The sequence below is a fragment of the Dermochelys coriacea genome, chromosome 2, assembly GCF_009764565.3.
Source record: "Dermochelys coriacea isolate rDerCor1 chromosome 2, rDerCor1.pri.v4, whole genome shotgun sequence".
Taxonomy (NCBI): domain Eukaryota; kingdom Metazoa; phylum Chordata; order Testudines; family Dermochelyidae; genus Dermochelys; species Dermochelys coriacea.
The window spans coordinates 90666401-90680726 of NC_050069.1; the positions used below are offsets into that span (position 1 = coordinate 90666401).

Here is a 14326-nt window from a genome sequence, read left to right on the forward strand (position 1 = left end):
CCCATGCCTTGGGTGCCGTTGAGGGGTAAGCCAGCAATGGTGTGCTGCTCAAGGACTCTATCTCAGCACCGCTCCCAGAGTTGGTCCCGGTCGAGCTCCGACTCCACGGACTCACAGTTGCCAGCGGCCCAGAAGGAGGTTGCAGCACTGGCAGTGGGTCGGCACAAGGAAGCACCGGAAAGGGCACGCCACTTTCCGGCACCATCCAGAGACCGGCACCAGAAGGAGTCGAGATGGCCCTCTCCAGAAGACTCCCGCAGACGGTCCCAGTCCAGGAAACGCCGGTACCAGAACCAGTCCAGATCCCGGTCCTGGGGATACCAGAACCACTCCAGCTCAGCCAGGAGCCGCTTGTTCTCCCACCGGCGCAGATCGTTGGCACCGCCATGGCCTTTGCGATCGGCGTCGCCGCACTCCAGCGCCGACTCCAGCTGCTATAGCTACCTGCACGGGCCCCGGACAGCAGGGATCCTCAGCAGGGATTCTGGACCCCTTGGGCCTATCAGGAGTGCCAAGAGGCCCTGTCCAAGGCAAGTTACTTGGTGCAGCAGTCCCAGTCCCCACACTGAAGCCAAATGGTGCCAGAGGCTACAGTATCCAGGCCTCCAGCATCCCCCCAGGATAAATGGGAGAGACTGGCACTTAGTCTGGTGCCGTCCCATGGACTGCCGCCCCAGCCTGAGCTGGAGGCCCCTCCCATAGGAGAAGGGGAGCAGGAGGATAACTGGAGGGGGTCAAGCAGCAGCTAACCTCCTCGTCTTCCCCAGATGAGGCAGTGGCGGGTACAGAGGTGTCCAGCCCTCCATCGATAGATCATAGAGCCCACCAGGAATTGCTGCGCAGGGTCGCCCAGAACTTGGGGTTACAGGCAGAGGAGACAGTTGAGCAGAGGACCCCATGGTGGACATTTTGAGCCCAGAAGGTCTATCCAGAATAGCGCTCCCACTCATTAAGACCATTCAGTCCAACTGTAAGACTGTGTGGCGCACCCCGGCCTCTGGTGGCCAAGGGAGTAGAGCATAAATACTTTGCTCCTTCTAAGGGCTATGAGTTCCTGTTCTGCCACCCAAGTCCATGCTCCCTAGTGGTCTCCGCAGTAAATGAAAGGGAGCTCCATGGACAGCAGGCCCCGGCCCCTAAGGCTAAGGAGGCGAAATGTCTGGGCCTTTTTGGCAGAAAGGTGTACTCATCTGGGGGCCTTCAGTTGAAGATTACGAACCAGCAGGCCATCCTCAACAGGCACAATTTCAACTCCTGGGCAGCGATGGGGAAGTTTAAGGACAACCTCCTGCAATGTTCCCAACAGGAGCTCACAGCCCTGGTGGACGAGGGCAAGGCAGTAGCCAAGACCTCTCCAGGCCTCCCTGGATTCGGCGGACGCGGCAGCTAGAACAATTGCGTCCGGGGTGGTTAATGAGGTGCTTGGCGTGGCTCCAGGAGTCAGGCCTGCCGCCTGAGGTCCAGAATATATTCCAGGACCTCCCCTTGGAAGGATCCTTACTGTTCTCGGACCAGACAGACATGAGGCTTCACAGCCTCAAGGACTAGCGAGCTACGCTTAAGTTGCTGGGTATGCACACCCTGGCGACCCAGAGGAAGCTCTTTAAGCCTCAGCCTTCCCTCAACACCAGTACTAGCCTCGCCATAAGCATGAGCCTTACCGTAGGCAAGACAGGGATAACAGGCAACGGCGCAACAACAATAGTAACAATAATGCTCCAGGCCAGAACCAAGGCCAGCACAAACCCCAGCCGGGCACTAAGCCAGGCTTTTGAAGGTGCGCTTGAGCGCAGCGTACCAGACCAGTCACCAGATCCGTACCTTTGTTTCCTGAACTGCCTGTCCTGTTTCTCCCATGCGAGGTCCATCATTGCGTCAGACCATTGGGTCTTACACAGGGTGCGGAATGGGTACTTGCTGCAGTTCGCCTCCCCCCTGCTCCCAGTCCCCTTCTCCGTCCCTCTTCAGGGACCCCTCTCACGAGCATCTCCTAGAGGAGGAGGTCCACTCGCTGCTAGAGGCGGGGACGGTAGAGGCGGTGCCACACAGCCTAAGGGGGAAGGGTTTCTACTCCCGGAACTTCCTCATCGTCAAGGCCAAAGGGGGCCTTTGCCCCATCCTAGACCTGCGCGGGCTCAACAAGTTCCTGGTCAAGGCCTGGTTCCGCATGGTCTCTCTGGAGGACTGGTACGCTGCCCTCAACATGAAGGACACATACTTTCATATCGCCATCCACCCAGCACATCAGTGGTTCCTATGCTTCACCGTGAGCCAAGAACATTACATGTTTGTGGTTCTCCTGTTCGGTCTAGCCTCGGCCCCAAGGGTGTTCATGAAGTGCATGGCGGTGGTGGCTGCCTTCTTATGGAGGCAGAGAATCCGGGTTTACCTGTACCTCAATGACTGGCTCCTGGCGGGCCGATCCGAGGCGGAAGTGCTGGGCCATATGGAGGTGGCCCTGAGATTGACCAGGAGCCCTAGCTTGCAGAACAATGTCCCCAAGCCCATGCTCGTACCCACGCAAAGAGTGGAATTCATAGGGGCGGTCTTGGACGCGGTGCAGGCCAGGACAAGCCTTCCAGTATCCTAATTCCGGGCTATCCAACAAGCGGTGGCCTCCCTGCGCCAGTTTCCAACGACAATGGCCAAGTGCTGCCTGCAGCTGCTGGGCCACATGGCAGCATGCACGCACGTGGTCAGGCATGCCAGACACTCAGGACACTGCAGGTGTGGCTCGCTTGGGTGTCCCGCCCAGGCAGGGACCCCCTGGACTTGGTAGCGACAGCCCCAAGGGACATGCTGGACTCCCTGCTGTGGTGGCAGTCCCAGCCAGTGGTTTGCAAAGGCATCCCCTTTGCCACCCCACAACCGGACCTGATGCTGGTGACGGACGTGTCAGACCATGGATGGGTGGCTCACCTGGGGGACCTCATGATACAGGGTTTGTGGTCCAGAGCAGAGCGGTCGCTCCATATCAACGTGAAGGAGCTCAGGGCAGTTCATCTTGCCTGCCAGACCTTTCATGCCACTCTGAATGGTCACAGCATGACAGTTCTGACAGACAACACTACTGCCATGTTTTATATAAACAAATAGGGCGGGGCTCATTCCTCGCCACTCTGTCGCAAGGCTCTCCTCCTCTGGGACCTTTGCATAGCCCATGCAATTCACCTCGAGGCATCCTATCTCCCGGGGGTGCGGAACGAGCTGGCGGACTCCCTCAGTAGGTTGTACCGCATGCATGAGTGGATGCTCAGGGTGGACATCGTGCTTTCGCTCTTCTGCAGGTGGGGGTTTCCCCGGGTAGACCTGTTTGCCACCAGGGCCAACGCCTAGTGCCCACAGTTCTGCTCGTTCCAGGGCCACAGCCCAGGCTCGCTCACGGACGCGTTTGCGATCCCGTTGAGAGGGGGCTTGATGTATGCCTTCCCCCCGCTTCCCTTGGTGCAAAAGGTCCCTTTCAAGGTGCGCAGGGATGGGGCGGCGGTGATCCTCATCGCCCCAGCCTGGGCCTGCTAGCACTGGTACATGTAGCTCCTAGAGCTGTCGGTGGAGGCCCCAGTAGTCCTGCCCCTACACCGAGACCTCATTACACAGGACGGCGGGCGGCTTCTCCACCCTTACCTACAGTCACTGCACCTGACGACGTGAAGGCTCTGTGGCTAAATGCCCTGGAGAGCCAGTGCTCCCTTACCATACAGCAGATTCTGCTTGGCAGTAGAAAGCCCTCTACCAGGGTGGCCTATATGGCCAAGTGGAATAGGTTCTCATGTTGGTGTGAACTCCGACAGGTGCGGCCGGGCCAGGCCCCGGTGCAGGCCATCCTGGAGTACCTCCTGCACCTCAAGCAGCAAGGGCTAGCCCCGTCGTCACTCAGAGTGCACCTGGTGGCCGTCTCCGCCTTCCATCCGGGGTTCTTGGGCGGCTCGGTGTTTTTCCACCCAATGGTGGGACGGTTCCTTAAAGGGTTGGAGAGGGTATTCCCATACTCTCACCCCCCAGTCCCACCATGGAATCTTAACCTGGTCCTCTCTAAACTCATGGGACCCCCTTTCGAGCCCTTTGCTTCCTGTTCTCTCCTCCACCTTTCCTGGAAGGAGGCATTTCTGGTTGCCATTAGCTCGGTCAGAAGGATGTCCAAACTGAGGGCCCTCACATCTGAGCCACCGTATACAGTATTTCACAAGGGCAAGGTGCAGCTCCGGCCACACCCCAAGTTCCTCCCTAAGGTGATCTCCCAATTCCATTTGGGCCAGGACGTTTGTCTGCCGGTGTTCTTCCCGAAACCCCATATGGACCCAAGTCACCGCAACTTGCACACCCTGGATGTGCGTTGAGTGCTGGCGTTCTATTTGGAGCACCCCAAGCCCTTTCGCAAATCCGTGCAGCTGTTTGGCTGTAGCCAAGAGGATGAAAGGCCTCCCGGTGTCGGCGCAGTGGATTTCATCTTGGATTACAACCTGCATCTGGGCATTCTATGAGCTCGCAGGTGTTCCGGCCCACTCAACCAGGGTGCAGGCAACTTCCACGGCTTTCCTGTCACAGGTCCCGATCCAGGACATCTGCAGAGCAGCCACCTGGTCCTTGGTGCACACCTTCACAACCTACTACGCGGTCAACCAGCAGGCCAGAGAGGATGCGGTGGTTGGCAGAGCGGTCCTCCGAGCAGTTTTTCCGTGACTCTTACCCTCCTCCATAGGTAAGCTTGTGATTCACCGAATGTGGAATGGACGTGAACAAGCACTTGAAGAAGAAAAAACAGTTACGTACTTTCTCGTAACTGTTGTTCTTCGAGATGTGGTGTTCACGTCCATTCTACCACCCACCCTCCTACCCCTCTGTCGGATTTACCGGCAAAAAGAAACTGGAAGGGGTCGGGCCGGCAGGGATATATATGCACGGCACAGTGGCGCCACAAAGGGGGCCCCGCTGGCCCGATGGGAGCTGCTAAGGGAAAAAGTTTCCAATGCTCGTGTACGCAGCGCGTGCACACCTAATGTGGAATGGACGTGAACAACACATCTCGAAGAACAACAGTTACAAGAAAGTAAGTAACTGGGGTTTTTTTCAGTTGGCAAAGATGAAGTTTTCCCCATTCCACCCTGAGTTTAGTTCTTGAAGCAATGAAAGAGTAGTTCTCTCTGCAAGCTTATTCAATCCTTGATCTCTCTGCAAAGCATCAACAGAGATGGACATTATAATGATAGGTTTTTTGAGGAGGACACTTGTCCATTAAGAATTGGAATGAGACCAGCTTGCTCAGCTAACATTTGATTTCTGCCAACCCAATGTTGTTTTGAACTGGTGAAAAGCTCTGTATACTTTTTCCGATTTGTGAGATATAAAGTCCCTAGGATTCTCTTACCCTGTGTCAAGCTGTCTAGAGTGGCTCACGACTGACAGTGCCAACCAGAGGGCAGACTGTTAAGAAGCAAGGCACAAACCCCAAATTGGTTGTGAGTTCTATAATTAGGTTTCACCAACCAGTATCAACTGTGAACTCCTCAAACACTATAACAGCCGTAACAAGGAGTCACACCAGTCCCCTTGGGTACTTGGGTCTATCTGCCACCCAAGCAAATTTACCTTTGTGATAGATGGTTCCTTACACCAAAAATATTTAGATTATTCCCAGTACCAAAGGTCCAGTCATCTCAGGTCAGTTGTACCTCAGATATCACACTAAAGACAACACTTGTAGCCAATCCTATAATAAAATAACTAAAGATTTATTAACTAGGGAAAATAAACTGTTATTTACACAGTTAAAGCAGGTAAGCATACACACACAAATGAGATACTTTTTGAAATTTAAGACTAATAGAAGCTGCTGCAATATGCAAGGTTTGCATGTCCTTGAGAGCTAACCCGAGCTAAGCAGCTTGGGGATCCCTTGCTTATGCTTAGAAATATTGCCCAAATGCCAAGCAGCATAGTGATAGTTCCTTCTAATCTGGGACTTTCATACCCTTCCCCTAGAATTCAAATTGATGTGCAAGTTTTTGTGCCTGTATCTTCTTCATGGGTGTGTGTGTTGGGGGGGATCAGCGAAGTCTTTGTCCTTTGATGTTGGCTCGTTTGGTTTCAGTGGGCCTTCTTGTGTGGAGGACCAGCACTTTGCATTAATTAATCTTCTTTCCTATTTGGTGAGTTACCCAGTTACAGAGGTTTACAGTGCAAGCACTTAATATAGCTTTATACCATGGGTAAGGCTACGTTTTAGTCACAAGTATTTTTAGTAAAAGTCATGGATGAGTCACGGGCCGTAAACAAAAATTCATGGGCCCGTGACCCGTCCATGACTTTTCCTGGGCGAGAGCACTGTGGGTCTGGGGGAGGTGGCCTGGGACCCCCACAGGTACTGAGAGGTGGGGAAGGTTGGCAGGAGCTTCCTACCTGGCTCTGTGTCCCTGCAGCTCCTAGTGGCAGGGGCCAGGGCAGGGGGCTCCCCTGCTCCTGCCACAAGCTCCAGCTGCCACAGTTCCCACTGGCCAGGAACCCCAGCCAATGGGAATTGCGAGGGTGGGGCCTGCAGGCATGGGCATCTCGTAGACCCTCATCTGCTGCCTTGGAGCTATAGGGGGTCCATGCCATTGGGAGCCGGGGAGTCCCCCACACCAAGGGGGGTAAGTGCCCCTGCACTCCCCAATCCCCTGCCCCTAGCCCTGAGCCCCCTCCCACACACCCAAACTGCTGTTGCTGGTCCAGGGGCTGCCTGGTTCAGGCAGCCCTTGAGCCAACACCAGCCGCTGCAAAAGTCATGGAGGTCACAGAATCCATGACCTCCATCACAGACTTGCAGCCTTAACCATGAGATACAGATGCTATATTTGAGATCGGTGAATGCAGCACAGAAGAAGCATTTTATCAAGTCTAAACACTAAAAACATTCTTACAAACTTAACATCTATATTAACAATGCTAACACACAGGTGAGACAAACAGGTTTCCAGATCTCCATTTGACATTGTTCAATAAAGTCTAGGGGCCTTGGCATGAGCTGGCACCTGGTCTGCCAGCATCACCCCTTTACGTTCATTATCTCTTCTAAGGCACGTCTACATTATGGCACCACAGCAATGGTGCCGCAGCTGTGCTGCTGTAGCAACATAGGGTAGATGCTTCTCACATAAATGGAAGGTGTTTTTCCAGCAGTGGAGTTAATCCATCTCTCTGTCAACCTAGCTGCGTCTACACCAGTGATTTAGTCGACCTAACTATCGAGCCCAGGGCTCACATTTTTCACAGCTGTGAGCAATGTAGCTAGGTTGATCTAATTTTTAAATGTAGACCAGGCCTGAACTTGTGGATTTGTACTTTTGCTTTGTGACATTCTTTCTTTGCTGGGAGAAATTGTGCTATGAATGTAGGTTCTGCTTTGCTCTTCTAAAACTAATAAAATCCTTTACAATGAAAATAAAACAAAACACTTACTTCAACTTCTGGTGCTTCCCACACCCAAGGGAGAGCAATAGCCTGAATGTGAACTTACACTCTGGGGGGCTTTATGTATTAAATAACATAATTATGGAGTGACCTACTTGTTCGTGACCAAATTTTGGCACAAGTCTAGTAATAGACAAATTGGGGTGGGAGAAGGAGAATGAAAAAAGCCATTACAGAAGCTAAATATGCATGCATCTCTGTTCCATCCTTATTTTTTTATATATGTGTGTATTATATATATATATATATATATATATATATATATAAATAAAAATAAAATACGCATTTTTTGTGTAGATATAAAAATACAGATATTTATGTGTATTCATGTCAGGGTCACACATAGGATCAGTGTACTCATAACTTCCTTCTGTTCTAAACTTGTTTTTCATCCTACCTCTTCTTGCTTACTTAAAACAGACCTACATATTTTAAAATCAATTAATTGTAGAGACACATGCAGAATGCTCCAAAGAGCTAAAATTAGAGGGCTGTTCAACTAATAAATTATTTAAAATATTTGTTGGGTCAACCACCTGGCCCACTTAACATGTATATCTGGCCCCCTGTGATAGAATGCAAGATTTCACTTTAAAGAGATAAAATGGACTCTTAGCTCTTGTTGTTGTACAGAGAGCCTTCTAAACATGGAGAGTATAACCAACAAAGAGCTGTCTTCCTGAGACTGCAGAAAAACTGAAACATTGGCTCTAAGATATATGTTAACTGTCTCCACTCATCTCAGTATTATAATTTAAGCCTATAAACTACACTGTATGAGTCAGATTTAGCCTGAATTGCACTATTATGCAACTCTGTACACAAATTGGGTTAATCATATATCCAAGGGATTAAAGGATAGAAATAGTGGTTGTCCTAAAAGTGTCCAGAACCACTCTTTGACTAATGGTGAATGTGATAAAGTAATCCTATTAACTAAAGTTTAGCTACTACTTACGGACTACGTTTTATCCTGGAGAGATCTGCAAACCTCCCATGGTTATCAGTGGGATTTCTTCTGTGGATCATGGGTAGTATATGTTCCTGAACTTGGAGACTTGACACATACACAGCCAAATTAAAATATGAAATTTGGCCCTCTTCACAGAATGGGTTTAACTTGCTTGATTTAACATATGACTTTGTTTGATCCCTTGAAGCCAGGGCACCCCACTTTCACCAGCCTGCACTATGCTGATGCTTTTACATTAATCAGTTAATCCCCCTGGAACATGGAGCTTGGAATATTTTTGAGGGAGTTAAAGGAGGGTGTGCTGGTCAAGTACTTTCAGTTTATTTAGTATACCTCAGTTCTGTGTATTTAAAATATTTTATACCGATTACATTTTGGGGATTTTAATATAAAAACTTTGCAAAAACTATGCTGTGTATAGAGTAGCTTGGGGAAGCTGCCATCATGTCTGTCTAAATTATGCTAGGGCCCCTCTAGCCCTTGGAGCAGCCCAGGATCAGAAGGGCACAAGGTGGTTTAAATCCATTTTAGCCCTGTGGGTTCAAGCATACAACGTCACAAGGTGCCTGCTCCGAGGACCTTACAATCCAAGTAGTGTAAAAAAAAATAAAATAAAAAAATCTAAAACCATGTCCATTAAGAAATGGCGCTTGACTTAACTCTGTCCTTCCCTCATGCAAATAATAGGCCAGTTTCATATTCCAGGAGTTTTTGACTAATGGAACAATAACAGGAAAACCTCATTCAGGAGCATCACATCCGAGATAGAGCTGATTATCCACAACTTTAATGGAACCTAAAAACCACATATTGCATGTAAAATCTCTGCTTTGTTGAACACATTTCTTGTTTACTTTAGCTCTTTGGAGTATTGAGCATGTAGACCTATAATTAGGTGGCTTAAAGAAACCCTTCCAATCCACCTTTAAAGATTTTCCTGTTCTTGCCTAGAGGATAGGCAGGGCTAGCTGCAGAAGTGTAGCTTATAAAAACTCTTATGTGCATATATTTCAGAGACAGTACCTTGTATTTTGCAGCTGAAGTGTGGTGTTATTAGGCTGTGACTTTGGAGTTGCAGTCTCTCATAGGCTACATAAGGCAAATGTAGAACTGCAGTAATAGGTAATATGTCAGTACAGTTGGAACAACTTTACTTATCTAATGAAAAAGTAAGTTTTCCCCCTTTTAATGATATTTTGATCTGAGGCTAAAATGTAATAATTTCACACTCCTCTTAAGAACATTCTTAACGTTTTCAGAAAGGGAGTGAGCAATTAAGTGACTCCACCCTTTGCATAGTCATTTATTAAAGCTGTACTTGTGTAGCAGACGATTTTTCTTAACAGCAACTTTTATACTATTGATTACAGGAACATAGAAGTTGCCAGACAGTTTGTTTTATTTTGCATTTCCTTGACTATTAAGTGGACAAATAGCACGTAAGATGGACATTGTCATACTGAGTAAGTATTTAAAATACCAAATGTTTAGGTGATTCATGAAATGAGTTCATATTGGACATAACTGAAACGCTGATTTAATAATTGCCCTACTTAACGCTGTAAAAAGAAAAATGGATCTTTTTTAGTTGTAGACAGGTACCGTGTCTCTTTCAGTATTACCCTTTACCCCTTTTTTTTTCTCCTTCTAGACTTTTTTAAAAAAAAATAAATTAGAACAGGTGGTAACTTTCTGCTGCTTGCTTTCTCTTCTTTCTCCCAATAGCGGAAGGTTATGCTGCCTTCCAAGAGGACAGCTCTGGTGATGAAGCTGAAAGTCCTTCCAAGTTGAAGCGGTCCAAAGGAATTCATGTTTTCAAGAAACCCAGCTTTTCCAAAAAGAAAGAAAAGGATTTTAAAGTAAAAGAAAAACCCAAAGATGAAAAACATAAAGATGACAAACACAAGGAAGAAAAACATAAAGAGAAGAAGTCAAAAGACTTAACAGCAGCAGACGTTGTAAAACAGTGGAAGGAGAAGAAAAAAAAGAAAAAGCCAACTCCAGAGCCAGAGGTACCTCAGATGGATGTTCCAAGTCTTAGGCCAGTGTTTGGGATTCCTTTGGCTGATGCAGCAGACAGGACCATGATGTACGATGGCATTCGCCTGCCAGCAGTTTTCCGTGAATGTATAGATTACATAGAGAAGTATGGCATGAAATGCGAAGGCATCTACAGAGTTTCAGGTATAATGGGCGCATCTAAGTGGAGATTTTCAAGGCTTTACCTTTATTTTTCCAAAAAAATAACATGAATGTAGTACTTTGGCTTTCTCTACACATCCACTCCACATGTATAGTTTTATTCATTTAATTTCATAAAAGACTGCAATTTCAGTGAAATTAACTATGTAATTGTAAGCCAAGCTATGGATTTGAAATTCCTGAAAGATAGCTTACGTGATAGTAGAGAAAAAAAATTCTACGTTCTTAGCCTGTGGAGTAGGAGATGGTTAAGTTACAAAACCAGTCTCATGGTGTAAGGGATGGAAAGGTTTATCAGATGCACAGGTGTTCAGTATTGAACCTCTCCTTCTCCAATGTTTCCATAGCATGGTCACCCATTTGCTGAAGGTAGCAACAAAAAGGTATACAATTTGGTCTTTTTGATGGGGTGGAAACTAGGTATGTAGCATAACATGCTTTTGAGGCAAGCCATAGATGCTAAAATGTTTTGATCGGCGCTTGGGGTTATTTTGAGTATATTACTCCTTTATTAGAAATAAGATACAATTTTAGCTAATGAAAATGGAAATTTGGTAGGGAGTTGAAGTAATAAATAGGTTACTCCTGACTTTGCTTTCCCCATACGCTTTCATTCTAATTTTCTTCCAAAAAGAACTTAAATATATACAAAACCTTTCTTTTTTTCTTTCAGTAAATCCACTAGTAATGTAGAACAGCAGTTGAGAATTTCAGCTTGGATTTGAAGAAACACACTGGTAGTAACACCAAGATAATTAGCAGCCTTAGTTGTATAACATTGATCTACATACAAGTACCAATGATTTTAGTCATTATTTAAATATACAGTTTTATTTGATTTGTGAAAGTCACCTGCAATATGAATCGTGCAAATATTCCAAGTACTTGAGTTGTAGAACAAAAAAGGACAGAAAATAAGAAAAAGCATTTAGAGCAAGTAAAATATGTATTATCTAAATCTATAAAACAGCACCGGGGAGTAATTTTAAAGGCTTTATTAAGATACCTGCATTCAGTTGATGTGCATGGAATTTGTTGTGGATGAAAAGATAAGGCAATAGTCAAAACTGTTTCTCAGACCTTGTATTTCAGAGCATTCAAGTGATCACAATGTCCTGCAGTGGGGTGGGGTTTTGCAATGGTGTGGGGTTTTGTTCTGTGACCTATTTTTGAGCTCTCTCGGCAGTCTCTTGTGCAGCATCCCCCTCCTCTCATGTGAAAGACCATTTAAATTAATCTTATTAGTTTAATTATTTCCTCATTCCTTTACTATGCAGCTGTATTAGTTTATGCAATTGCATATGATTTCACCCTATACTGTATTTGAGACTAGGGCATAACAGCAAAAACAGTTCCTCATAATTTGAGGTCTGGAAATTCTGTGCCTAGGATGATCTTTATTCCTTGGATAGCCTTTTCTTTATTCACAATATGCTGTCCAGTTCTGGGTCTTTTGATGGGAAACACATTTAACCCACCACACTAACCTTATAGCCATACCAAAATTCTCGGTTTTAGATTCCTCTGTACATTTCTGCAGGTTGAACTGAATTAAATAATCAATTTTAATCATGATTTAAATCAGTACACAGGAAATCTTGTTTTGAATAATCGGTTTTTATTGTGGTTTGCATTTGTAATTTTTAATTATCTTCCTAAGGAAAGGTTGATTCTCATTGGCTAGTAACAATTAAAACGTGTTGATTTGCAAGTGAATATAGCCTTAAATTTGGTGCTCATTTTTGCTTACCAGGCGGATACACTATATTATTCACATTTATTTAAGCAATTATTATATAACTTAATTTATATTCAAATTCTTACTTATTATATTTTGCTGTGTTTAAAAACAGCAAATGATGCATTTTTTATTTAGTAGATTAATTTTTTCCTTATGATTTGTGTCAAGCTCTATAAGAATGGAAATTCATTCAGGGTTATTTTTTAACTTATTTGTCACGCTCTAGATGTATGAAAATTCAATTAAAAGTTCACAAAAACAGCATTTTAATATTTTAATAATAAAGCTACTTTAAATGTGATCAATACAGAAGCAAAAAAAATTTTATCAAAACACATTTTGCATTTAAAACTAATTTATCAAACTAAGTATTATCTGTAGTTAATGAATTGAAACTGATTGTTTCTGGTCACCATGTCCTTCTAGATTTTAGAACTAGTAGATCTTATCCTCTTGGTCCCAGGTTTTTATTCATAAATTGGAAAAGGAAAACCAGCTTCCCTGCTTTTTCAGTTCCCGATTGGTTCTTAACTTTGAACAAACAAGTCATTGAACTGAACTAGTTGAATAAACTGAAATGAAGAAAATATTTTCTTTGCTCCTGCAGAAGAGACTACTACTACTATCAAATGCTGGTTTAGTAAACTCTGATTCCAGGTACTCAACCAGTTCAGTGGTTTGACCTTCTGTAAAACTTGGCAGCAAACGTACTGCTTAATATTATTTTTGTACTTAATTTAAATTATTTTAATAGATTTTAAAATGGTTAGGCCTTAATATAGATTGCTAATTTGAAATTTAATTTGAAATAGGTTTATTTTTAAAAAATTAACCTGTATTTAATTTAAATGAAAAAAATCTGATTTAAGTAAAATAACAAATTTTTAAAGCAAAATCAATTTGTTTTTTGTTTGTTTTTTTTAAATAAAATCAGGTGGTTTTTTTAATTTAAAACAAAAATAATCAATTTTTATCCATCTGCATTTCTGCAGAAAACTGTATCAAAGCCCTCCCATAAACTGACACAGATTCTCCTGGTTTTGGGGATCAAAATGCTACTCAGATATTGGATAGTTTTTTCCAATCATACAATAAATAAACACTTTGACACAATTAGTGCCCCGAACCAAGAGTTTTAAATATCACACTTCCCAGGAGGGATGACTGATTGGAAATTGGCAAACAAGAGTTGTTGGGGTTTTTTGTTCTTTTTTTTTTAAAGGAGGTCTCTGGCTTTGTGGGGGGCTGTTGCTTAGAGATTATTCTGTAATTTTAAAAGTTAATTGCAAGTATTTTTTAATAAAACTACTCATTTTAGGGATGCATGCTGAATGCCAACTGAGAGTTTAAATACACAAGTGATCTTAAACTTTTCCCCTTATTTTAGGTGCTTTGGCTCCCACATTGATCTGACATTACATCAATTTCTATGATCATGAAACCCTGGTAAAGCATGCAGGCAACTTACTTGGGGGTGGGGTTCAGGTAGGTGCCATTGCTTTACTATATAGTGTGGTTTAGCAGTGGGTCTTTTAGTATATACAAATATTTAAACTTTATAAAATCATACCAATATGGTAAAGCAGTGTCTCTTACATGTTTAACCCCTCCACACACATGTGTGCTCATGCTGTCCGGCTGGCACTTTGCTTCAGCTACATGGCCTTTTCACATCAGAGTAGTAGCCAATGTTTTTTGACTTCAGGAGACCTAAACCAAAACACATACACTCTTATGTGCATGAATTTCCTTCTTAGTCTTGCTTTTAGAGGCACTGAGCACAAAACCGTACTGGTCTTGGTTTTATTTTGTAACATACAGGTCACCTTGAGAGATTTTTCTGAATTAACTTCATTCTTGGTGGGGAGAGACGAAAAAAAAAAGGATCTAAAATGGAAAAGTATGTGTGTGTTAATAAGGAGGGGAAGGTAGTAGAAAACCTGTAAATCGAAGGCTATGTCTAC

The 14326-nt window shown here is 44.7% G+C and overlaps 1 protein-coding gene across 4 annotated transcripts in view; it reads left to right on the top strand.

Moving 5' to 3' along the window:
- The window catches only part of RALBP1 (ralA binding protein 1), a 64362-nt gene that overhangs the window by 31609 nt on the left and 18427 nt on the right, over positions 1 to 14326 (top strand). For 3 of the 4 annotated variants that reach the window (XM_038391327.2, XM_043508109.1, XM_038391328.2), the window contains one exon: positions 10145 to 10603. In XM_038391327.2, the coding sequence (XP_038247255.1) occupies positions 10145 to 10603 (459 nt within the window). Of the gene's footprint in view, positions 1 to 9789; positions 9883 to 10144; positions 10604 to 14326 lie in introns of all 4 variants that reach the window. The other variant, XM_038391329.2, reaches the window with a different exon arrangement.